Source organism: Salvelinus namaycush, chromosome 4, assembly GCF_016432855.1.
Source record: "Salvelinus namaycush isolate Seneca chromosome 4, SaNama_1.0, whole genome shotgun sequence".
Lineage (NCBI taxonomy): Eukaryota > Metazoa > Chordata > Actinopteri > Salmoniformes > Salmonidae > Salvelinus > Salvelinus namaycush.
In genome coordinates, this window is record NC_052310.1 from 68559647 (window position 1) to 68585147 (window position 25501).

Consider the following 25501-nt stretch of genomic DNA (forward strand, 5'->3'; position numbering starts at 1 on the left):
AGTGACGGCTTATTGGGAAAATGAGTTAATATTCATGAAAAGTCAAAGCAAAGACAAGGGAATGTGCCTAGTGGGTATTGCTTAGGGATCAATGATTTACTGGTGGGAATGCTTTTAAGAGAAGGTTAATACTGTAAGAAAGGTAATAAAGACTTTTGTTTACACAAAAAAAGCATTGGTAGATTATTCAATTGACCTTTAAATCACTGAAAATACAGACATTGCTGATATAATAAAAAACTTTCCCATGTCTCCAATTTACAGGATGCCTGTAACATTTTGCCAGTAAGTCAGATCAGTGTAATGTACTCAAAGCAAGCCACAAGTTGGCACAAATTCAATTAAAACAAAAGGAGGAAAGCTTCAGAAATGTGACTCACAAACGTATGTTTCATGATTAACGACTCATGGTGTAATTGTAATAACATACAGGAACTCAAGGCGTTTTGTTCACCTGACCTAGAATACATCACAATCAAATGCCGACTGTGTTATCTCCCAAATTAAATGTATTCGGTTATTGTCACAGCACCGTATGTCCCCCCTCAAGCCGAATCCACGACAGCCCTCAAGGAACTTCACTGGACTTTATGCAAACTAGAAACCATATATCCTGAGGCTGCAGTTATTGTAGCTGGGGATTTTTTACAAAGCAAATTTGAGGAAAAGGATACCTAAATTCTATCAGCATATCAATTGTAGTACTCGCGCTGGAAAAACACTCGATCATTGTTATTCCAACTTCCGGGATGCATACAAGGCCCTCCCCCGCCCTCCTATTTGCAAATCTGACCATGACTCCATTTTGCTCCTCCCTTCCTATAAGCAGAAACTCGAACAGGAAGTACCCGTAGTAAGGACTATTCAACGCTGGTCTGACCAATCGGAATCCACACTTCAAGATTGTTTTGATCACGCGGACTGGGATATGTAGCTTCCGAGAATATTATTGACGTGTGCACTGAGACGGTTACTGATTTCATCAAGAAGGGAGATGTTCTACCCACTGTGACTATTAAAACCTACCCTAACCAGAAACTGTGGATAGATGGTACATTTGCGCAAAACTGAAGGGTGAACCACCGCATTTAACCATGGCAAGGTGACTGGGAATATGGAAGAATACAAACAGAATAGTCATTCCCTCCAAAAGGCAATCAAACAAGCAAAATGTCAACATAGAGACAAGTGGAATCGCAATTCAATGGCTCAGACACGAGACGTATGTGGCAGGGTCTAAAGACAATCACGGACTACAAAAGGAAAACCAGCCAAACCGGACACCGCGTCTTGCTTCCGGACAAGCTAACCAAGTTCTTTGCCCGCTTTGAAGATAACCCAGTGCCACCGATGTGGCCAGCTACCAAGGACTGTGGGCTCTCCTTCTCCGTGGCCGACGTGAGTAAGACATTTAAAAGTGTAAATCCTCGCAAAGCTGCCGGCCCAGACGGCATCTCTAGCCGCGTCCTCAGAGCATGTGCTGACCAGCGGGCAAGTGTGTTTACAGACATATTCAGTCTCTCCCTATCCCAGTCTGCTGTCCCCACATGCTTCAAGATGGCCACCATTGTTCCTGTACCGAGGCATGCAAAGGTAACTGAACTAAATGACTATCGCCCCGTAGCACTCACTTCTGTCATCATGAAGTGCTTTGAGAGACTAGTCAAGGATCATAACACCTCCACCGTACCTGTCACCCTAGACCCACTTGAATTTGCATACCGCCCCAATAGGTCCACAGACGATGCAATCGCCATCACACTGCACACTGCCCTATCCCACCTGGACAAGAGGAATACCTATGTAAGAATGCTGTTCATTGACTACAGCTCAGCAATAAACACCATAGTACCCTCCAAGCTCATCATTAAGCTTGAGGCCCTGGGTCTCAACCCCAGCCTGTGCAATTGGGTCCTGGACTTCTTGACGGGCCGCCCCCCAGGTGGTGAAGGTAGGAAACAACACCTCCACTTCACTGATCCTCAACACTGGGGCCCCATAAGGGTGCGTGTTCAGCCCTGTCCTGTACTCCCTGTTCACCCATGACCGCGTGGCAATGCACGCCTCCAACTCAGTCATCAAGTCTGCAGATGACACAACAGTAGTAGGCTTGATTACCAACAATGACGAGACAGCCTACAGGGAGGAGGTGAGGGCTCTTGGAGTGTGGTGTCAGGAAAATAACCTCTCACTGTCACGAATCCCGCTTCCTGAGTCTGTTTTTGCCTGTGTTCTGTCCTGGAGTGTTTTTTCCGGTGTCCTGGAACGCACCCTGTCTGGTTGCCGGGCGACGTAGCTGGTTGGGAGATCTCTGATTTACCGCACCTGTTTCCAATTCGCTATCTGCACACCTGGTCCTGATCATCACCCCTCCACTTCATAAGCACTGACCTGACATCCATTCCCTGCCGGATCGTTAGCCATGAACAGTATGTTGTGCCAGTGTATCAGCCTCCAGTTTGATAGAGTTTGTTTTGTTGTTTTGTACGTTTTGCTTGCCTTGAACTCACCTCCGTTTTTTCTGTCTACAGTCATTCACCCGGAACACTCATCTCATCCCTACCTGGTCGTCGGTGACTTCAGTTACTTCATTGGATCTGCCTATTCAATCCCATCAACTCACCTCCGCTGCCCGCTCCGTCACCTGGATTTTTCTATCACTACATTCAAACTTGTAAATAAATACTCACCTTCGTCTTACTCTCCTTGTCCTGGTCTGCTTCTGGGTTCAACTTTAGAAAACCGTGACACTCACTCAATGTCAACAAAATAAAGGAGATGATCGTGGACTTCAGGAAACAGCAGAGCAAGCACCCCCCTATCCACAACAGCGGGACAGCAGTGGAGGTGGAAAGTTTTAAGTTCCTCTGCATACATATCACTGACAAAATGAAATGGTCGACCCACACAGATAGACTGGTGAAGAAGGCGCAACAGCACCTCGTCAACCTCAGGAGGCTTGAGAAATTTGGCTTGTCACCTAAACCCTCACTAACTTTTACAGATGCACAATTGAGAGCATCAGGCTGTATCACTGCCTGGTACGGCAACTGCACTGCCCACAACCGCAGGGCTCTCCAGAGCGTGATGCGGTCTGTACAACGCATCCCCGGGGACAAACTACCTGCCCTCCAGGACACCTACAGCACCGATGTCACAGGAAGGCCAAAAAGATCATCAAGGCCACTGCCTGTTCACCCTGCTATTATTAGGGCGGCAGGTAGCCGAGTGGTTAGAGCGTTGCACTAGTAACCGAAAGGTTGCAAGATCAAGTCCCCGAGCTGACAAGGTACAATCTGTCGTTCTACCCCTGACCCACTGATCCTAGTCTGTCAATGAAAATAAGAATTTGTTCTTATAGTTAAATAAAGGTAAAATTGATTGGGAGTCCCATAGGGCGGTGCACAATTGGCCCAGCGTCGTCCAGGTTTGGCCGCGGTAGGCAGTCATTGTAAATAAGAATTTATTCTGACTTGCCAAGTTAAATAAAGGTAAAAAAAAAAAAATGTTTTAATGAAAAATAAAAAAATACACAATTAGCCAATTCTTAACAAAAGTTCCTTTAATACACGTTCTGCTGCTGGTGAAATGGTGGAAAAACATGTTGACTATGGCAGGATATGAAATATTACTGAAAAACATGTTAACTATGGCATGATATGAAATATTACTGAAAAACATGTTAACTATGGCGGGATATGAAATATTACTGAAAAAACAAAGCTGCGAAACAATAATAAAAATGAGTAACAATAATAATAATAATAACAATAATAATAGCAATAATAAAAACAACAATAATAATAACACTAATAACACTAATAATAACAATAATAACAATAACAACAATAATAATAATAACAATAAATACAAATGTGTGTAATAATAGCACACTTTTCAAAACCTTTCAAAAAGCTCTCATAAAAACCTTCAGCCAATGTCACAGACAAAAGTATTGAAATTCATATTATATAAAATAAACTACAGAATAAAGTTGGCTGTTATTGCATTTAAAAGGCAAATAAAACCGAAAGTGTACTTTTTATTGAATAGAAACCTCCACTGAGTTCTGAAAAAGGCCTATTCATAGTAGCCCACTCACTGTGGCCGTCAGTCAGAGCAATAGTTAGAGAATGCCGATGGGTTTGGAAGCTCTAGAGCCAGCCGCCATTCATTTCCATGGCAACTCCCCCTGTCAAAGCAGTAAAACCTGGAGGGTACCAAAAAAAGATAGAACGAGAAAAAGAGAGAAAAAAGGAGCCAGGTGGTTAGTCACTAGCTCTGGACGTAGTTTTGAGTCTAACAGTAAGTACTATAGTGTGGAACTTCAGAGAAGAGGAATGACATGGATCTTTACCACGGAAAGCTGAATGATTATTGGTCAAATGATGTCTTATTTCCAGGGTGTTTTAGCAGTGTATTTTTGTGGCTTGGCACACAGGGATATTTGTTTGTGTTGTTGACATGTAGGCTAGTCCTAACTAAAGGGAGTGAGGGGCTAAGCTGTGGGAATGAAAACTGTAGCAACTGTGACCTCATGACAATTGACAACAGAGCAGTGAAATATGGTGAGTTAATATATATAAATATCATTTGTAATGATGAGTGACTTTATTGATGAAAGATGGTGAGTTAATATATATAAATATCATTTATAATGATGAGTGACTTTATGGATGAAATATGGTGAGTTAATATATATATAAATATCATTTATAATGAGGAGTGACTTTATGGATGAAATATGGTGAGTTAATATATATATAAATATAATTTATAATGATGAGTGACTTTATGGATGAAATATGGTGAGTTAATATATATAAATATCATTCATAATGATGAGTGACTTTATGGATGAAATATGGTGAGTTAATATATATAAATATCATTCATAATGATGAGTGACTTTATGGATGAAATATGGTGAGTTAATATATATAAATATCATTCATAATGAGGAGTGACTTTATGGATGAAATATGGATTATGATTTTTGAGAACAACTTTGTGTCGAGAGAGCTACAGGTATCCAAAAAACTTAAGAGGTCGTAGAAAAGGAACACAGATTATTATATATTTTTTAATAAGTTATGTGGTTGAAGAATTTGTGCACTGGAGTGCCTGGACCTGGTAATTTGTCAACCACATAAACATTTTGGGGAGATTTGATTGTTCCTGTTTAATGTATTATGTTTTATTATAACAGAGTGGCTTTGATTTGACTAATTTACTGCTATTGACATTACTTTGATTTAGTTACCTAAAGTACAACTATCTTATTTCCTAACTAACTTCTCTTGTGTGTGTGCGTGCGTGTGCATGTGTGTGTGCTTGTGTGTGTGTGTGTGTGTGTGTGTGTGTGTGTGTGTGTGTGTGTGTGTGTGTGTGTGTGTGTGTGTGTTTCAGAGTGGGGGTTACGACGTGGACCTGTTTGTGGACGGTCCAGACTATGACCTGCTCTGCACCATCTGTAGAGCTGTCCTGAGGTGTCCTGTCAGAGTGGCCTGTAACCATGTCTTCTGCAAGACCTGCATCCTACAGTGGCTCAGGAGGTACAGTACACTGGATCATGTCCTCAGTTTAGGACACACTGTAGATAGAAGGAATATTGTAACTATAACTGGTTATTCATTAGGAAAGACAGTAGCTGTATTATTATGAAAGGTAGGAAGCAACATCCCACTGGACATGCACTTGTTGAATCAACGCTGTTTCCACGTCATTTCAATTAAATGGAACCAACGTGGAATAGACGTTGAATTGATGTCTGTGCCCAGTGGGATGTGTTACTAGAACACAAGATTCTGATTTTGGTACATTTTCACAGTGCTGAAAGATGATTACCATCTAGTTTCTTCAGGTTTCGACTGTAGAAATTATCATTTTAAAGTGTAAAATTAATGTTATTGATTCAATTCAGCTCTCTTCTCTAGACAGGAGACATGTCCCTGCTGTAGGAACACTATCAGTCCCAGCTTTATGTTCGTCATGTACAAATTGAGTAAAACTATCAGCCGCCTCAGGATTAAGGTGAGTTATCACAGCCTGATGTTGCTAAGTGTTTCTATTACAAAGTAATGGAGTTCATTTTTCTCTGTAAGCAATGTATGAGGGCCACATAGTGGGAAGGAAATTGGATGTTTCAAGCATAGAGGAACTTTCCCTGTCTCATATGTCATCATGCCTCTCATATTGAATAAATTATTTATTCATAAATCATTCAAACAACCTTCGGCAATCTTTGACTTTCCCACACTCTTCCACTTCTTCTCCTCTCTTCTCCTCTTCACTCCTCTTCTCTTCTCCCCTCTAATCTCTCTCCTTCCCTCTCCGCTCATCTCTGCTCTACCACTCTCACTCTCCCCTGTAGTGTAACAATGAGGGATGCTCGGCCACTTTCCCTCTGTCTGAGGAGTTCCTCCATAGTTCCTCCTGCCAGTTCCAGAGGGTTCCATGCCCCCACCAGGGCTGTGGTTCCTTGGTGCCCCGCTCAGCCCTGGAGGTCCACTCACAGCACTGCCAGCACTGGAGCCAGCTCTGCCCCATGGGCTGTGGTACTCTGCTCACACAGGCCACCCAGCCCCAACACAACTGCTTCAGGTGGGTGGGTGTTAAAACACTGGGAGTGGGTGGATGTTAAAACACTGGGAGTGGGTGGATGTTAAAACACTGGGAGTGGGTGGATGTTTAAACACTGGGAGTGGGTGGGTGTTAAAACACTGGGAGTGGGTGGATGTTTAAACACTGGGAGTGGGTGGATGTTAAAACACTGGGAGTGGGTGGATGTTTAAACACTGGGAGTGGGTGTGTGTTAAAACACTGGGAGTGGGTGGATGTTAAAACACTGGGAGGGGTGTATGTTAAAACACTGGGAGTGGGTGGATGTTAAAACACTGGGAGTGGGTGGATGTTAAAACACTGGGAGTGGGTGGATGTTTAAACACTGGGAGTGGGTGGGTGTTAAAACACTGAGAGTGGGTGGAAGTTAAAACACTGGGAGTGGGTGGGTGTTAAAACACTGGGAGTGGGTGGGTGTTAAAACACTGGGAGTGGGTGGATGAGGTGAGACAGAATGGATATGGTGTTTGTATTTTGAATTTAGAAGCATTCCTCTATTTATTTTGTAGTAGATTAGGTGAGTTTTCTATCCTGGAATCCAAACTGAATATTACTGAAAAGGAAAGGAAGTGGAACAATATTCAGTTTGCATTCCAGGCTAGAATTTCCCCTTTATAATGCTCTGAGTCGATAATCAAGTCATAAGAAGGAATTCCCCTCGACCACGGCCACAAATTGGGGGAAACAAACATTATTTCCCATTGACCCCCGTTGTAAAAGAACCAACTTTGTCGTAGATGTTTTGTTATACAAAAATAACAAAACATGTTGAAAAGCTGCTTTGTTGTTCAATGTTCCCACATAGGGGAATAGAGCCTGTGGCTTCAGGTGTGGGAGAGTGGTGTGGGAGAGTGGGAATAGCGGGGACCCGGTGTCCTAGTAGGGTACATGTATCTATCTGTGTAGAAAACATTTCATTACAGGTAAGACATTTATCTTCTTTAGTACAGTCCGTTTGTGACTCCACTCACTACTTGTAGCTTTATAGTCTGTTTGTGGAGCAGGTCTTGGCTAGCTTAATGTTCTGGTTGGTAGCAAGCTAGCACTCACATGGCTGCTAGCACTGTCATGAAAAGGGGCATGAGGGAAGCCCTACTATATTACGTTTTTATAAGTAGTGAGAAAGCTCTGGAGCAGGTAATGTTGAACAGTTATCTATGTTGTACTTTAGATATGTTGTACTTTCTTAAATGTAGTTTTGTAATTGCCTAAAACAAGCAGACAACAAGAAAAATGTGTTTGAAAAAGGTCACGTTTTTAAATGTGAGCCCACGGGGTAACCTAGGTAATCACAGGTTGTCTTCACCCAAGGGGGAGCCACGACATTCTATCTAATACCGATTGGGAGTATATACAAATTCTCTAAGTAAAGCTCTGTATAAATGCATGAATCCCCTATGATGAAAATGATGGTTACCCCAGGCAGCTGAGGCAGCATGTGGAGGCCCAGAGGCAGAGCCACAGAGCCATCGCTAGCGCCCTCCGGAGAAAGATGGGGAGAATGCAGACGGCCATGACACACGTCAGGAGGCAGGTGGCGCTCATCTGTGAGAGCCTAGAGGTCATGGGAGAGGGGGAGGGAGAAGGGGAGGAGGGTGGAGAGGTGTATGAGGGATATGGAGAGGGGGAGACTACAGGGGAGAGTAACACAAGCAGCAGTAGCAGCAGCTCTTGAGATGGGTACAGGTTTTTCTTTTTTTATTTTTTACAAATTATTAATTACATTTTATGTGACATAATGGTTTTTATATAAAATCTGTTAATGCAGAAATGTGAAAATGAAAGAGGTTTTGGATTTTAATTATTTTAATGAAACTGTTAATTTCATTTTGGTGTATTTTGTAAAGACTGCAAATGTATTCTTCTGGATTGTTTTCTTTTCAGAATGTTTTTATTAGGTTGATTATTGTATTTCGGCAAAACCAAAACTCAAATGATTAAAAACATGACAAAAACACTTCCTCATGTCATGGTTTTATTCAATGATTGTTTTCATTTTCATGTATTAAATATGGACTGTCTGCTCAAAAGGACATTGACCTGTAAACAATTAAAACAGCAAGGAAACTCACACCTCATTACTGTTCCTCACATGTAAACATTGACCAAAGGTATGACTTCGGTTGAAGTTCTGTAATATAAAGTATCCCACTACATTTGGTGACATATCTACTTGTAATGCTATGAGAACTTCAAGGGTGTCATAGCGTCATTGGGCCACAGGGAGGCACTAGTCCAACTCTGTAGTAGTATTGTCCTGGGAGATCCTCTCAATCGACTCCATGGAGGAGTGGTCTGATGACTGGGACGGACAGTGCTGGGGCTGCTGGGCCACTGGAGGACCGTCCATCCCAGAATGCATCAGAGGCAGGTAGATGTCATCCATGTTGGGCAGCACAAACACTTTCTGGAATGGAGTGAAGATAGGTTAATTGTTTTATTTGGGGTAGATTGTCTTACTTTGGATTTGTGGGGAAGGTGAGGGAGGGAGGGAGGGGGGAAGGAGATGAGGGGGAGAGGAAAAGAGGAAGAGATAGATGAAAAAAGACAAGGGAGGGCGAGAGGTGAGAGATACAAGGGTAGACAAGGTGAGGGAGGGAGGGGAGCGAGAGAGAGAGAGGATAGAAAAGTCTAACCTGGAACTCATCCTGCAGCTTCTTCTCAATCCACTCACTCACGTGACAGAAGGTGACCTCCCTCTCCCCCAACTTGGGTCTGACACGCAGGTCCATCTTGGGAGGTACACAGAAACTGTACCTGGAATATATATACACACACACACACACACACACACACACACACACACACACACACACACACACACACACACACACACACACACACACACAGGATCATCAATAAATACATAGAGCCAGTAATCATTTGGCCGGCCTTTTACTCTAATTGACAACAAAATACTTGTCTTTCATGCTGAAGATGCAAGTACATAAATTAATAAATAGAGTGAAGCTGAATGAATACGGACTAGGGACTAGAGGTTGTTTCAGGGCAGCGCCATAGAGTATATCTGAGTGTGGGCCAAACCATATTCTATCAGTAGGGGGAGGAGGGATATTGAGTGTGGGCCATACCATATTGTACTAATAGGGGGAGGTGGGATATTGAGTGTGGGCTGTACCATATTCTATCAGTAAGGGGGGGAAGGGACGTTGAATGTGGGCCGTACCATATTCTATCAGTAAGGGGAGGAGGGATGTTGAATGTGGGCCGTACCATATTCTATCTGTAGAGGGAGGAGGGATATTAAGTGTGGGCCATACCATATTCTATGATTAGGGGGAGGAAGGATATTGAGTGTGGGGCTATACTCATAGAGGATGATAGAGGCCTCTAGTGGCCAAAAGGTCATATTAGCATGGGCAGAGCAATTGAGGGCTTTCACGATTTTAATGTAGTCAACTGGGTGGGACTTCCAACTTCATTGGCTTATCCCTCCTGGTGACTCTGTTGGAGTCATGTCCAACCGGGTCATCAACAGGGATCAGCCAATCGTGAAGAAGAAAATTGACTTCCTCAAAATTGAGATAGCCTCAATGGCGCTGCCTATGTTGTCACAGACGCTATAATGGCACAGATACAAAGATCAGTCCTCTATCTATCTCTAAGGCCGTACCATATTTTATCAGTAGGGGGAGGAGGGATGTTGAGTGTGGGACATACCATACTCTATCAGTAGGGGGAGGAGGGATGTTGAGTGTGGGACATACCATACTCTATCAGTAGGGGGAGGAGGGATGTTGAGTGTGGGACATACCATACTCTATCAGTAGGGGGAGGAGGGATGTTGAGTGTGGGACATACCATACTCTATTAGTAGGGGGAGGAGGGATGTTGAGTGTGGGACATACCATACTCTATCAGTAGGGGAAGGAGGGATGTTGAGTGTGGGACATACCATAGGGATGTTGACAGCCAGTGTTCCAGAAAGCTCCTGAACCTCCACTGCCAGCAGCAGGGGCATGTTGGACATCTCCCCAATCTTCTTTTTGATGAACTCATTCTCTGTCGCCTTCTGGAAGTACTTAGACTTTGCAATTTTGTTGACAAATCTCAAAATCCGCCTGCCTGTCTTCCTGCCACCAGCAGAAACCCTGCAGAGGGGAGGAGAGGAGGAGAGAGGAAGAGAGAGGGATCATGTTTACCGTGAATGCAGTCTCCGCTAACACAGGAACATTGCCTTTAAATATCATTCGGGCTATAACAAGGACCTTCAGCGCTACAGATTGAATCGAGCCCTTAGTGTGCAATACAGCAGAAGGTCACAGTCAGGTCACAGTCAGGAAAAACATCATATCATTCTACATGGCCGACTATATTGGGTGTGTAAGAGAATGGAACATCCATTACCCTTCAGGACCAGGTAGAGTCCCCTTTTCTCCCACAATGACTTGGGGCTCTGAGAGCAGTACTTCCTCCTCGTCAGAAGAGCCGGCGCTGGAGGACTCCTCATCACTGTCAGCCAGAACACTGAGGACGGGTCTGTACTTGGACACAACAACACAGGTTAAAAATCTCCCTGAGACTAAACTTAAACTTAGACCCTAGCTTCATGTCCACATTTCATGTCCACAACCATAACCCTAGCCTCAACCACAGAGAAAGGGTTAGCTGATTGGGTGTGTCGAAAATAAATAGATAGGGGTGTCGAAAGAACATAGGCGTATGGAAAGCACACATGTAATTCGTGTGACTATCTATCAGTTCTTGCACGTGAGGGCAGAGATTAGTGGAAACATGACTGTGTAGGAATGCGCATCGAAATGAACTTGAGGAAGTTTTGGAAACTCAGAATGATGGTGTTGTAAAATCACTCAGGCGTTTGGAAAAACACTGCATGTAAATGCACGTATCTTAACATTTTACAATTATCAAATTTCATTGCAGTTGTGCAGGCTACTGTGCGCAATGTCATTACCAAACTTGTCGATGTCCCATTTCTAAACACCGGTAGCAAGTTTGCTCAAGGGCAGACCAATGGGTGGCATGCCCGGCTGAAAGTTTGCTGACATGCCAACGAAGACCAATTTATGAAACGAGTCGAGCCAAAATAGCCTACAACCTATGCTGATGGAGGTCTGATACTAGTACATTATAACATCAGGAGATTCAAATGAGGTTACCCTGGTGGCAAATCTTCATGTCTCGTCACAATTGCTTTCATAAAAGTTTGAGTTGTGTATGTCAAAATGATTATGCGACTGAACAATACTATGCATGACACATAGTAAACTGGTAATAACTGTACATGTTTGCTTTCATAAAAGTTTGAGTTGTGTGTGTGTGTTTAAAACTGCTTTAGCATCTTCCATGCACTTCCTGAAAGCGACGGATCAAAATAGGCTTGTCTGAGTGGTGTTACCGGGCAACAACCCTGTCCAATCAAAAGAGACCATCCAATACCAGTGTACTTTCGCCACGCCCATTTATTTTAACACACCCACTTATTTCGACACGCCCACTACTCCGAGAGCAGTCCGGCACACAGCTACCTATACTTGGAACCACAACCCTAGCCATAAACTTAGATTTATGTCCACATCCCGGTTAAACTCTTACCCTTAACCACAACCCTAACCCTCAACCACAGAGACCAGACACACATAATCTACAACTACTTGAACTGGGCCTCAGACACAATGACTTCACATTCAACTTTAAACACTACCTACAAACTCATGGGACAGCAATGGGCAAGAAGTTTGCAAAGATTATGCCAATATATACATGGCGGACTGGTAGACAACGGCATTGGCCAAATGTCAATTGCTGCCCCTGTTCTATAAACGTTACCTGCAACACAACACAACCTACAAGACTTCACTAAATGTATACTTTTAGGGGAATTGTCAAATCCCAACTCTTCCGTTTTCACAAATTTTGCACACAACATACAGACGACCTAAATTACTTCTATGCTCGCTTCGAGGCAAGCAATGCTGAAGTATGCATGAGAGCATCAGATGTTCCGGACGAATGTGTGATCACGCTCTCCGTAACCGATGTAAGACCTTTAAACAGGTCAACATTCACAAGGCCTAAGGGCCAGACTGATTACCAGGACGTGTACTCTGAGCATGTGTTGACCAACTGGTAAGTGTCTTCACTGACATTTTCAACCTGTCCCTGTGTCAAAATTCTCCAAAAGGAGATGTGGGTGTGGAGTCAGGCGCAAGAGAAAACAAGATTCCGAAAGGGCGTTTAATAAACAAGGTCCAAAGAACAAGAAAAACAGGACTACAACAGTAGCCTCAAACGCCCTGTCAAACAGAACCCAAAACGCAACCCAAAACTGAATGACAGTAAACGCAACAATCCCGCACAAAACCCAGAGGAAATGGCGAGATAAATTACCCCCCCCTAATTACCCAAATAGAACACAGGTGACACACAAGACAGACATAACCAAAAGAAAAGGAAAAAGGATTGGTAGCAGCTAGTAGACCGGAGACGACGACCGCCGAGCGCCGCCCGAACAGGGAGAGGAGCCACCTTCGGTGGAAGTCGTGACACCCTGACTGAGGCTGTAATACTGATTACAGATGTTTCAAGTAGGGCTGAGCGATATGGCCAAAATCTCATATCCCGATATAGGTCATTTCATATCCTGATAACGATACATATCACGATATAGCACATTTTCTGTAAATTCAATGAATAAATAGTTGATATAAAATGACCACATGTAAAGGCCTATTTCTTATTACATTTTGAATTATACTCAACAAATAACAGGTTCTTACTCATATTTGATTATTTCTCCTTTTATTTAGAACCTTTGTGCAATTTTTCAATTACGCATGTGACAAAATATAAAATAATAATGTATAAAATGTAAAAAGGAAAATAGAAAGCACTTCAACTAGAGATGCAAACAAAATAAATATAAGCCTAAAATATATACAGTATATATATATTTTGTAGAGGTGGAGCGATTATGATTTTTCAACGCCAAAACCAATACCGATTATTGGAGGGCCAAAAAATGCAGATACCGATTAATCGGCCGATTTTTATATATACATTTGTAATAATGACAATTACAACAATACTGAATGAACACTTTTATTTTAACTTAATATAATACATTAATAAAAATCAATTTAGTCTCAAATAAATAATGAAACATGTTCAGTTTGGTTTAAATAATGCAAAAACAGTGTTGGAGAAGAAGGTAAAAGTGCAATATGTGCCATGTAAAACAGCTAACATTTAAGTTCCTTGCTCAGAACATGAGAACATATGAAAGCTGGTGGTTCCTTTTACCATAAGTCTTCAATATTCCCAGTTAAAACCTCTTATGGCTGCAAGCCCGAGGTCGGTACACCTATGACAACATCCCCCACCCCCCCCACACTGATTAGCATCGCTAGCATAGCGTCACAATTAAATAGTAGCATCTAAATATCATTAAATCACAAGTCCAAGACACCAAATGAAAGATACAGATCTTGTGAATAAAGCCACCATTTCAGATTTTTAAAATGTTTTACAGGGAAGACAAAATATGTAAATCTATTAGCTAACCATGTTAGCAAAAGACACCATTTTTCTTTGTCCACCATTTTTTCTCAACACCAGTAGCTATCACCAATTCGGCTAAACTAAGATATTGATAGCCACTAACCAAGAAAAAACCTCATCAGATGACAGTCTGATAACATATTTATTGTATAGGATAGGTTTTGTTAGAAAAATGTGCATATTTCAGGTATAAATCATAGTTTACAATTGCACCCACCATCACAAATCGACTAGAATAAATACACAGAGCAACGTGTATTACCAATTTACTCATCATAAAACATTTCTTAAAAATACACAGCACATAGCAATGGAAAGACACAGATCTTGTGAATTCAGACAATATTTCAGATGTTCTAAGTGTTTTACAGCGAAAACACAATAAATCGTTATATTAGCATACCACATATGCAAACGTTACCAGAGCATTGATTCAAGCCAAAGAGAGCGATAACGTAATCATCGCCAAAATATATTAATTTTTTCACTAACCTTCTCAGAATTCTTCCGATGACACTCCTGTAACATCATATTACAACATACATATAGAGTTTGTTCGAAAATGTGCATATTTAGCCACCAAAATCATGGTTAGACAATGACAAAAGTAGCCCAGCTGGTCAGAAAATGTCGTGCGCCATATTAGACAGTGATCTAGTCTTATACATAAATACTCATAAACGTGACTAAAAAAATATAGGGTGGACAGCGATTGATAGACAATTTAATTCTTAATACAATCGCTGAATTACATTTTTTAAATTATCCTTACTTTTCAATACAGGTTGCGCCAAGCGAAGCTACATCTAACAAAATGGCGGCATAAGCGATTAACATTTTTCGACAGAAACACGATTTATCATAATAAATTGTTCTTACTTTGAGCTGTTCTTCCATCAGAATCTTGGGCAAAGAATCCTTTCTTGGGTCTAATCGTCTTTTGGTCGAAAGCTGTCCTCTTGCCATGTGGAAATGCCCACTGCGTTCGGCATAAACTGGAAACGTGCCCAGAGGTTCAAAGTGTCTCAGAAAGCAATGCCTCAAAATCGCACTAAACGGATATAAATTGCTATAAAACGGTTTAAATTAACTACCTTATGATGTTTTTAACACCTATAACGAGCAAAAACATGACCGGAGAAATATTACTGGCTAAACTAAAGCTTGGAAAAAGAGCAGGTCCGTGTCCACCTTGCATCAGGCGCAGCTGGAAAAGGGACACTACCTACACGTTGTGTTGTTTTATAGAGGCTCTGATTGCGCAATCGACTCCATTCAAAGCGTCACCACGTAATGACATCCAGGGGAAGACGTAAGCAGTGTTTGTATCCTCATAGCATTTACAGGGACCTTTAAACTGACTCCAGATCAGGGGCCAAGATGTCTGAAATCTGACTCCATGTCAGGGAAAGTGCTGTAGAATGAGTTCTGTTCCACTCAGAGACAAAATTTCAACGGCTATAGAAACTAGAGAGTGTTTTCTATCCAATAATAACAATAATATGCATATTGTACGAGCAAGAATTGAGTACGAGGCCGTTTGAAATGGGCACCTATTATCTGGCTACTCAATACTGCCCCTGCAGCCATAAAAAGTTAAGAAGTTTTAGGTTGTAGTTATTATAAGAATTATAGGACTATTTCTCTCTATACCATTTGTATTTCATATACCTTTGTGTCACGTTCCTGACCTATTTCTGTTAGTTTGTTGTATGTGTTAGTTGGTCAGGACGTGAGTTTGGGTGGGCATTCTATGTTTTCTGTTTCTATGTTGGTTTAAGGGTTGCCTGGTATGGCTCTCAATTAGAGGCAGGTGTTTGGCGTTTCCTCTAATTGAGAGTCATATTTAGGTAGGTTGTTTCACAGTGTTCGTTGTGGGTGGTTGTCTCCTGTGTCAGTGTTTGTCGCACCATACGGGACTGTTCGGTTTGTTTGTACATCGTTCCTTTTGTGTAGTCTATTTTCCCTGTTCGTGCGTTCTTAGTGTTATATGTAAGTTCGTATAGTTCAGGTTTGTCTACATTTGTTTTGTTATTTTGTTAATTATTTCAAGTGGTTTCGTTTCGTGTTTTTCCCGTCTTGTTTTATTAAAATTATGTCATCACAACCCGCTGCGCCTTGGTTCAATCACTACTCCTCCTCTTCGGTTGTAGAGGAGGAGGAATACCGTTACACTTTGACTATTGGATATTGGTTATAGGCACTATAGTATTGCCAGCCTAATCTCGGGAGTTGATAGGCTTGAAGTCATAAACAGCGCTGTGCTTCAAGCATTGCGAAGAGCTGCTGGCAAACGCAGGAAAGTTCTGTTTGAATGAATGCTTTCGAGCCTGCTGCTGCCTACCACCGCTCCGTCAGACTGCTCTATCAAATATCAAATCATAGACTTAATTATAATATAATAAACACACAGAAATACAAGCCTTAGGTCATTAATATGGTCAAGTCCGGAAACTATCATTTCGAAAACAAAACGTTTATTCTTTCAGTGAAATACGGAACCGTTCTGTATTTTATCGAACGGGTGGCATCCCTAAGTCTAAATATTGCTGTTACATTGCACAAACTTCAATGTTATGTCATAATTATGTAACGGTCTTTGTTAGGAAGAAATGGTCCAGGCAGCCCAAACTGCTGCATATACCCTGACTCTGATTGTACAGAACGCAAGAGAAGTGACATTTTAAGAAAGGCATTGATGTTTATAGTTAGGCACATTGGTGCAACGACAGTGCTTTTTTCGCGAATGCGCTTGTTAAATCATCATCCATTTGGCGAAGTAGGCTGTGATTCGATGATAAATTAACAGGCACCGCATTGATTATTTGCAACGCATGACAAGCTAGTTAAACTAGTAATATCATCAACCATGTGTAGTTAACTAATGATTATGTTAAGATTGATTGTTTTTTATAAGATAAGTTTAATGCTAGCTAGCAACTTACCTTGGCTCCTTGCTGCACTCGCATAACAGGTGGTCAGCCTGCCACGCAGTCTCCTCGTGGAGTGCAATGTAATCGGCCATAATCGGCGTCCAAGAATGCTGATTACCGATTGTTATGAAAAATTGAAATCGGCCCTAATTAATCGGCCATGCCGATTAATCGGTCGACCTCAAATATTTTGGGGGGCTTGCCTGTTTTACATGTTATTTTGGCATTAATAAGTGTCACATATCAATTTGCAATTGGTACCTTGGGTCGAGTGTTAGCACCAACTCACGAAACCCCATTTCTCGACCGTGTAAATTGGGGCCATGTCTTTGCAGATGTAAGTTGTAATGGCAGCTGTTATCTCCTTCCATCTTCATGATTCTTTGCCATATGGTGTGCCGCGGACAAAAGCCTCTTGTGACATCTGAGTCGGGGGTTTGTTTAGAGCACTCGAATATACTTTTTTGGGTCTCATCCGTAGACTCTCTCCGTACTGTTTCACATGTTCCTTGCGTAGGTGGTAAAAGATGTTACTGGTGTTTGAGCCTGTTGTCGGGACCGGCCTGCGGCATATTTTGCAGAGGACAGTTTTCTGGTCCGTGTCAGACTTTTCATACCCAAACCACGTCCACGCAACCGAAGTAGCCCCTCTTTTAGGTGTGAGCTCTGTGTCTCTGTGCTCTGTGTCACATTCACTCTCCTCCATGTTTGTTTGTGTTGCAAATTTCCCGTGTGGAAGAACTCAAAGCATCGTCCAATTGATAAAAAATATTACCATAAAGAGTGTGATTTGCGACACAACGAAATAAACAATAGAGCATAATATGAAACGATAGATGTTTTTCTATCGTCACATGATATATATCGTCATATCACCCAGCCCTAGTTTCAAGCAGACCACCATAGTCCCTGTGCCCAAGCACACTAAGAACACTAAGCCATGAAGTGCTTTGAAAGGCTGGTCATGGCTCACATCAACACCATTATCCCAGAAACTCTAGACCCACTCCAATTTGCATACCTCCCCAACAGATCCACAGATGATGCAATCTCTATTGCACTCCACACTGCCCTTTCACACCTGGACAAAAGGAACACCTATATGAGAATGCTATTCATTGACTACAGCTCAGTGTTCAACACCATAGTGCCCTCAAAGCTCATCACTAAGCTAAGGACCCTGGGACTAAATTCATCCCTCTGCAACTGGATCCCGGACTTCCTGACGGACCATCCCCAGGTGGTAAGGGTAGGTAACAACACATCTGCCACACTGATTCTCAACACAGGGGCCCCTCAGGGGTGCATGCTCAGTCCCCTCCTGTACAGTGGTTCTTCCTTTAAAAGTCGCGTCGTACTGCAGCACAGCTTGCAGGCTGCAGCAGAATTCTATGGCACGCTATTTAAGTGTCAGCCATTGTTGCCATTAATGCTAGTTAGTGCTAGTTTGACCACCAGAGGGCATCTTTGAGAAGCATTTGACTGTTTTTAATATTGGCTGTACTAGAGAATTTTTAAAAAGTGCAATAACATAGTATATGGGATTAATTTTAAGAAATTTTGCTTAATTAATTAGATTAATATTATGGTGTTTCTATTCCAAGAAAAATGAAAAACGAAACCCTCGGGATTTCCATTAGAAAAATATGACGCTGTACAACGTGACCAGTCGGGAGTAGGCTACTAAGTGACTGCGAGTGGATAGCAAAATAATCCTAACATCTACACACCCTAATTGTAGGCTAACCAATACCCAAACGGAGATTCAGTGAAAATGAAAATCTCATTGATTTATCAAGACCAGTCCCCATGCTTCTCTCAGAACAGTGTGAAACAGTGCGGAAATAGTTGACCACACGCGGGTAGGCTATTGCTTCAAATCCTATTTTAACAATTGGATGACTTTGGGTGTTCCAGTAAGCAACAATTCGTTGCCTTCATTATCCTACTTTATTCTTAAAGAACTCTAGCACAGAGAAGAGAAAGGAGCCTTAAATAATTAAACAATAAAGCGATTGAATTCAAATGCATTTGACTGTTATTAATATTGGCCATCAACCAAAAACACAGCATCTACTGTGGTAGAAATATGTTATTGAATTCGATAAATAAATAAAAACTATTTCAAAATGCACATGTTTATTAGGCTACTGTGCAGGCAGACAAAACCAACAGGACAATGAGAATAGGCAAAAAATAACACATTATTCCTCTCAAGAGAATTAACATTACAGTTACCAACTGGTAGGCTAATCACACAATTGTTCAAAATGGTAAGAGAACTAATGAAGAAAGTTACTCCTCTACATACACTTTTCTTGTATTTACATATAACAATAGCAACAGGAATATTTTAAAAGTAGAATAAGTATTTGTTCTGACTTACATTTGGTCAAAAACACACAAATATCAAAAGAGAACAGTTTGATCTACACAATAGCCAACCTAACTAAGAAATACATTTTGTTGATTGCCATGGTGAATAAGCCAATAATAATTGGTAGGACACATAAAAGGAAACATCAAAGAGTTTACCGGAATCTCTAAATGAAAATACTGGCAGATCAATAAAATGTCCTTGTACAGTAGTAGATCGAATTCAATTTAGAGTATTCTAATTTAATATCTAAGGGGCTATTATACAATTATAATGCAGGGTTAATAATAAATTAATATATTTGTAGGGGTTGATGCATTTTTTGGGGGGGCAAATCTGGTTTTAGATTATTTAGGCATTGAATACATTGCAAGTTTGCCCATTTTGGCCTTTAGGCTACACTTTACAATAGGACTCAACTCTGACTGACTGCAGAATCTACAGTGGTACAAGTATATTATTGAATTTGATAAAAAAAATGTTTATTAAGTAGTCTTGCTTGTCTCAGAACAGTGTGAAACGGTGCTGAAATAGTTGACCACACGCGGGTAAGCTATTGCTTCAGAATCGTATTTTAACAATAGGATGACTTTGGGTGTTCCAGTAAGCAACAATTTGTTGCCTTCATTAGCCTACTTTATTCCAGTATTTTTGTCATTCAGTGATATTTATTCCCATAGTAATTCATTATGGATCCATCCAGATGTGGTTAGATAACAAAGCATTTGGTGGACTTGGTATATATACATCATTTTGTTTTCAGAACGTTAACCATGTGTGTTCTCTTGTTGTGTACTGTTCTGTAGTTTCAGCCCAATGATTCGTCTGACAAACAACCTTGCGTACTGCAGGCCCAGGCATGGATCAAAGCTGGCGAGACATTCAATGACATCATCAAGAGATATGCTTGACCCTAAGTATTTTTGGGACCACATCGTGTCTATTGTCCTCCTAATAGCCCTTGAGTTTAACCACAATATTTGTTGTATTATTTGTTCTGTCTTTTCTGGTGGATTAAACTGAAATTGCAAACAACTTTCTATGGCTTGTTTAAAAAATAACAATATTTTGGAGACTATTTCATTTTCAAATAACCGAAAGTGAGTGGTTGTAATCTGAATAAAGGGGAAAATGCCATTCTTGAACATGTGGTGAGACATTCTTCCTAATTTGCTAGAGAACCAGTTCGGATTTAAGTATAACTTTTGTATGACTGTCGCATTTAGTGAGAGGTCTAATGCTTTAATATTTCATCATTTCTGCCCTCTGAATTCATATTCATGATATAAATAGGCCCATGTGCACCTTCATCAGATGAACTGCAACATGTCGGCTAAAGCGATTTAATTCATTTATGCATTTGAACGTTTTTAATATTGTGATAGTGAAGAGCAAAATAATGCTAACATTTCCCCCAAAAAATTTGATTGATTTATCAAGACCAATCCCCATGATATGTCATTCAGTGATATTTGTTCCCATAGTAATTCGTTATGGATCCATTAATATATTTCAAGTCCCTAAACTCGGCAAGAGTCCATTGTCCTGCTGATAGTTGAAATAAACATCTGCATTTTGAAAGAGTATTTTTATAATTTATTTATTAACGAAAGCATAAAGATGTCGATGAAGAAATACTGTACATTATATGCTTTATCCGACATTTTGCGGTTGCATGAGGTTTAGAGTTAGAAATGTTAAACTTTAGAGTACTTAATATATTGCAAGTTGGGGGGATTTTTTTCACAATAGCCGAGCTATTCTTTTGTAAAGGTTGAAGAGTCTATTGTCCTGCTAATAGCCCATCATTGAAGCATTGTTTGCACCCATAGGTTTTAGGCCTGCAGTAGGTTATAACAATCCATGCCTTCTGGGAATGTTTAAAAGTCCAAAAGTTATGGGTGGAGTTAGAATTTTGCTCTCAGAAGTATTCAAATCAACCAATGTCAGCCTTTAAATGCTTTATTATCCAAATGTTTAAAAGGGCGTGTGAGTGACGGAGAGAATGCATTTGACTGTTTTTAATATTGGCCATCAACTAAAAACACAGCATCTACCGTGGTAATAATATGTTATTGAATTCATTTTTTTAAAACGATTTCAAAATGCATATGTTTAATAGGCTACACAGGCTTGCTGTCACATCTAACTTACCCAAAGACTTATGCAGACTTGCTGTCACATCTAACTTACCCAAAGACTTACACAGGCTTGCTGTCACATCTAACTTACCCAAAGATTTACACAGGCTTGCTGTCACATCTAACTTACCCAAAGACTTACACAGGCTTGCTGTCACATCTAACTTACCCAAAGACTTACACAGGCTTGCTGTCACATCTAACTTACCCAAAGACTTACACAGGCTTGCTGTCACATCTAACTTACCCAAAGACTTACACAGGCTTGCTGTCACATCTAACTTACTCAAAGACTTACACAGGCTTGCTGTCACATCTAACTTACCCAAAGACTTACACAGGCTTGCTGTCACATCTAACTTACCCAAAGACTTACACAGGCTTGCTGTCACATCTAACTTACCCAAAGACTTACACAGGCTTGCTGTCACATCTAACTTACCCAAAGACTTACACAGGCTTGCTGTCACATCTAACTTACCCAAAGACTTACACAGGCTTGCTGCCACATCTAACTTACCCAAAGACTTACACAGGCTTGCTGTCACATCTAACTTACCCAAAGACTTACACAGGCTTGCTGTCACATCTAACTTACCCAAAGACTTACACAGGCTTGCTGCCACATCTAACTTACCCAAAGACTTACACAGGCTTGCTGTCACATCTAACTTACCCAAAGACTTACACAGGCTTGCTGCCACATCTAACTTACCCAAAGACTTACACAGGCTTGCTGTCACATCTAACTTACCCAAAGACTTACACAGGCTTGCTGCCACATCTAACTTACCCAAAGACTTACACAGGCTTGCTGCAACATCTAACTTACCCAAAGACTTACACAGGCTTGCTGTCACATCTAACTAACCCAAAGACTTACACAGGCTTGCTGTCACATCTAACTTACCCAAAGACTTACACAGGCTTGCTGTCACATCTAACTTACCCAAAGACTTACAGAGGCTTGCTGCCACATCTAACTTACCCAAAGACTTACACAGGCTTGCTGTCACATCTAACTTACCCAAAGACTTACACAGGCTTGCTGTCACATCTAACTTACCCAAAGACTTAAACAGGCTTGCTGTCACATCTAACTTACCCAAAGACTTACACAGGCTTGCTGTCACATCAAACTTACCCAAAGACTTACACAGGCTTGCTGTCACATCTAACTTACCCAAAGACTTACACAGGCTTGCTGTCACATCTAACTTACCCAAAGACCTACACAGGCTTGCTGTCACATCTAACTTACCCAAAGACTTACACAGGCTTGCTGCCACATCTAACTTACCCAAAGACTTACACAGGCTTGCTGTCACATCTAACTTACCCAAAGACTTACACAGGCTTGCTGTCACATCTATCTTACCCAAAGACTTACGCAGGCTTGCTGTCACATCTAACTTACCCAAAGACTTACACAGGCTTGCTGTCACATCAAACTTACCCAAAGACTTACACAGGCTTGCTGTCACATCTTACTTACCCAAAGACTTACACCGGCTTGCTGTCACATCTAACTTACCCAAAGACTTACACAGGCTTGCTGTCACATCTAACTTACCCAAAGACTTACGCAGGCTTGCTGTCACATCTAACTTACCCAAAGACTTACGCAGGCTTGCTGTCACATCTAACTTACCCAAAGACTTACACAGGCTTGCTGTCACATCAAACTTACCCAAAGACGTACACCGGCTTGCTGTCACATCTAACTTACCCAAAGACTTACACAGGCTTGCTGTCACATCTAACTTACCCAAAGACTTACACAGGCTTGCTGTCACATCTAACTTACCCAAAGACTTACACAGGCTTGCTGCCAAATCTAACTTACCCAAAGACTTACACAGGCTTGCTGTCACATCTAACTTACCCAAAGACCTACACAGGCTTGCTGCCACATCTAACTTACCCAAAGACTTACACAGGCTTGCTGTCACATCTAACTTACCCAAAGACTTACACAGGCTTGCTGTCACATCTAACTTACCCAAAGACTTACACAGGCTTGCTGTCACATCTAACTTACCCAAAGACTTACACAGGCTTGCTGTCACATCTAACTTACCCAAAGACTTACACAGGCTTGCTGTCACATCAAACTTACCCAAAGACTTACACAGGCTTGCTGTCACATCTTACTTACCCAAAGACTTACACCGGCTTGCTGTCACATCTAACTTACCCAAAGACTTACACAGGCTTGCTGTCACATCTAATTTACCCAAAGACTTACGCAGGCTTGCTGTCACATCTAACTTACCCAAAGACTTACACAGGCTTGCTGTCACATCTAACTTACCCAAAGACTTACACAGGCTTGCTGTCACATCTAACTTACCCAAAGACTTACACAGGCTTGCTGTCACATCTAACTTACCCAAAGACTTACACAGGCTTGCTGTCACATCTAACTTACCCAAAACTTACACAGGCTTGCTGTCACATCTAACTTACCCAAAGACTTACACAGGCTTGCTGTCACATCTAACTTACCCAAAGACTTACACAGGCTTGCTGTCACATCTAACTTACCCAAAGACTTACACAGGCTTGCTGTCACATCTAACTTACCCAAAGACTTACACAGGCTTGCTGCCACATCTAACTTACCCAAAGACTTACACAGGCTTGCTGTCACATCTAACTTACCCAAAGACTTACACAGGCTTGCTGTCACATCTAACTTACCCAAAGACTTACACAGGCTTGCTGCCACATCTAACTTACCCAAAGACTTACACAGGCTTGCTGTCACATCTAACTTACCCAAAGACTTACACAGGCTTGCTGCCACATCTAACTTACCCAAAGACTTACACAGGCTTGCTGTCACATCTAACTTACCCAAAGACTTACACAGGCTTGCTGCCACATCTAACTTACCCAAAGACTTACACAGGCTTGCTGCCACATCTAACTTACCCAAAGACTTACACAGGCTTGCTGTCACATCTAACTTACCCAAAGACTTACACAGGCTTGCTGTCACATCTAACTTACCCAAAGACTTACACAGGCTTGCTGTCACATCTAACTTACCCAAAGACTTACACAGGCTTGCTGCCACATCTAACTTACCCAAAGACTTACACAGGCTTGCTGTCACATCTAACTTACCCAAAGACTTAAACAGGCTTGCTGTCACATCTAACTTACCCAAAGACTTACACAGGCTTGCTGTCACATCAAACTTACCCAAAGACTTACACAGGCTTGCTGTCACATCAAACTTACCCAAAGACTTACACAGGCTTGCTGTCACATCTAACTTACCCAAAGACTTACACAGGCTTGCTGTCACATCTAACTTACCCAAAGACTTACACAGGCTTGCTGTCACATCTAACTTACCCAAAGACTTACACAGGCTTGCTGTCACATCTAACTTACCCAAAGACTTACACAGGCTTGCTGTCACATCTAACTTACCCAAAGACTTACACAGGCTTGCTGCCACATGTAACTTACCAAAAGACTTACACAGGCTTGCTGTCACATCTAACTTACCCAAAGATTTACACAGGCTTGCTGTCACATCTAACTTACCCAAAGACTTACACAGGCTTGCTGTCACATCTAACTTACCCAAAGACTTACACAGGCTTGCTGTCACATCAAACTTACCCAAAGACTTACACAGGCTTGCTGTCACATCTAACTTACCCAAAGACTTACACAGGCTTGCTGTCACATCTAACTTACCCAAAGACTTACGCAGGCTTGCTGTCACATCTAACTTACCCAAAGACTTACGCAGGCTTGCTGTCATATCTAACTTACCCAAAGACTTACGCAGGCTTGCTGTCACATCAAACTTACCCAAAGACTTACACCGGCTTGCTATCACATCTAACTTACCCAAAGACTTACAC

The 25501-nt window shown here is 41.5% G+C and overlaps 1 protein-coding gene across 1 annotated transcript; it reads left to right on the top strand.

Annotated features, from left to right (window-relative positions):
• Positions 1-4989: 4989 nt before the first annotated feature.
• rnf151 (ring finger protein 151) lies at positions 4990-8296 on the top strand. Its single transcript, XM_038990899.1, has 5 exons — positions 4990-5028; positions 5410-5560; positions 5924-6033; positions 6374-6603; positions 8044-8296. Exons 1-5 carry the CDS (start codon positions 4990-4992, stop codon positions 8294-8296), a joined length of 783 nt encoding a protein of 260 aa, XP_038846827.1.
• Positions 8297-25501: the final 17205 nt, after the last annotated feature.

What these genes read in the sequence shown, in the direction of transcription:
- rnf151 (XM_038990899.1), top strand. Translation starts at nt 4,990, where the DNA reads ATGATTTTTGAGAACAACTTTGTGTCGAGAGAGCTACAG. An exon ending in TTGTGTCGAGAGAGCTACAG is followed by an intron (nt 5,029 to 5,409) that starts GTATCCAAAAAA and finishes TGTGTGTTTCAG; the next exon opens with AGTGGGGGTTACGACGTGGA. An exon ending in ACAGTGGCTCAGGAGGTACA is followed by an intron (nt 5,561 to 5,923) that starts GTACACTGGATC and finishes GATTCAATTCAG; the next exon opens with CTCTCTTCTCTAGACAGGAG.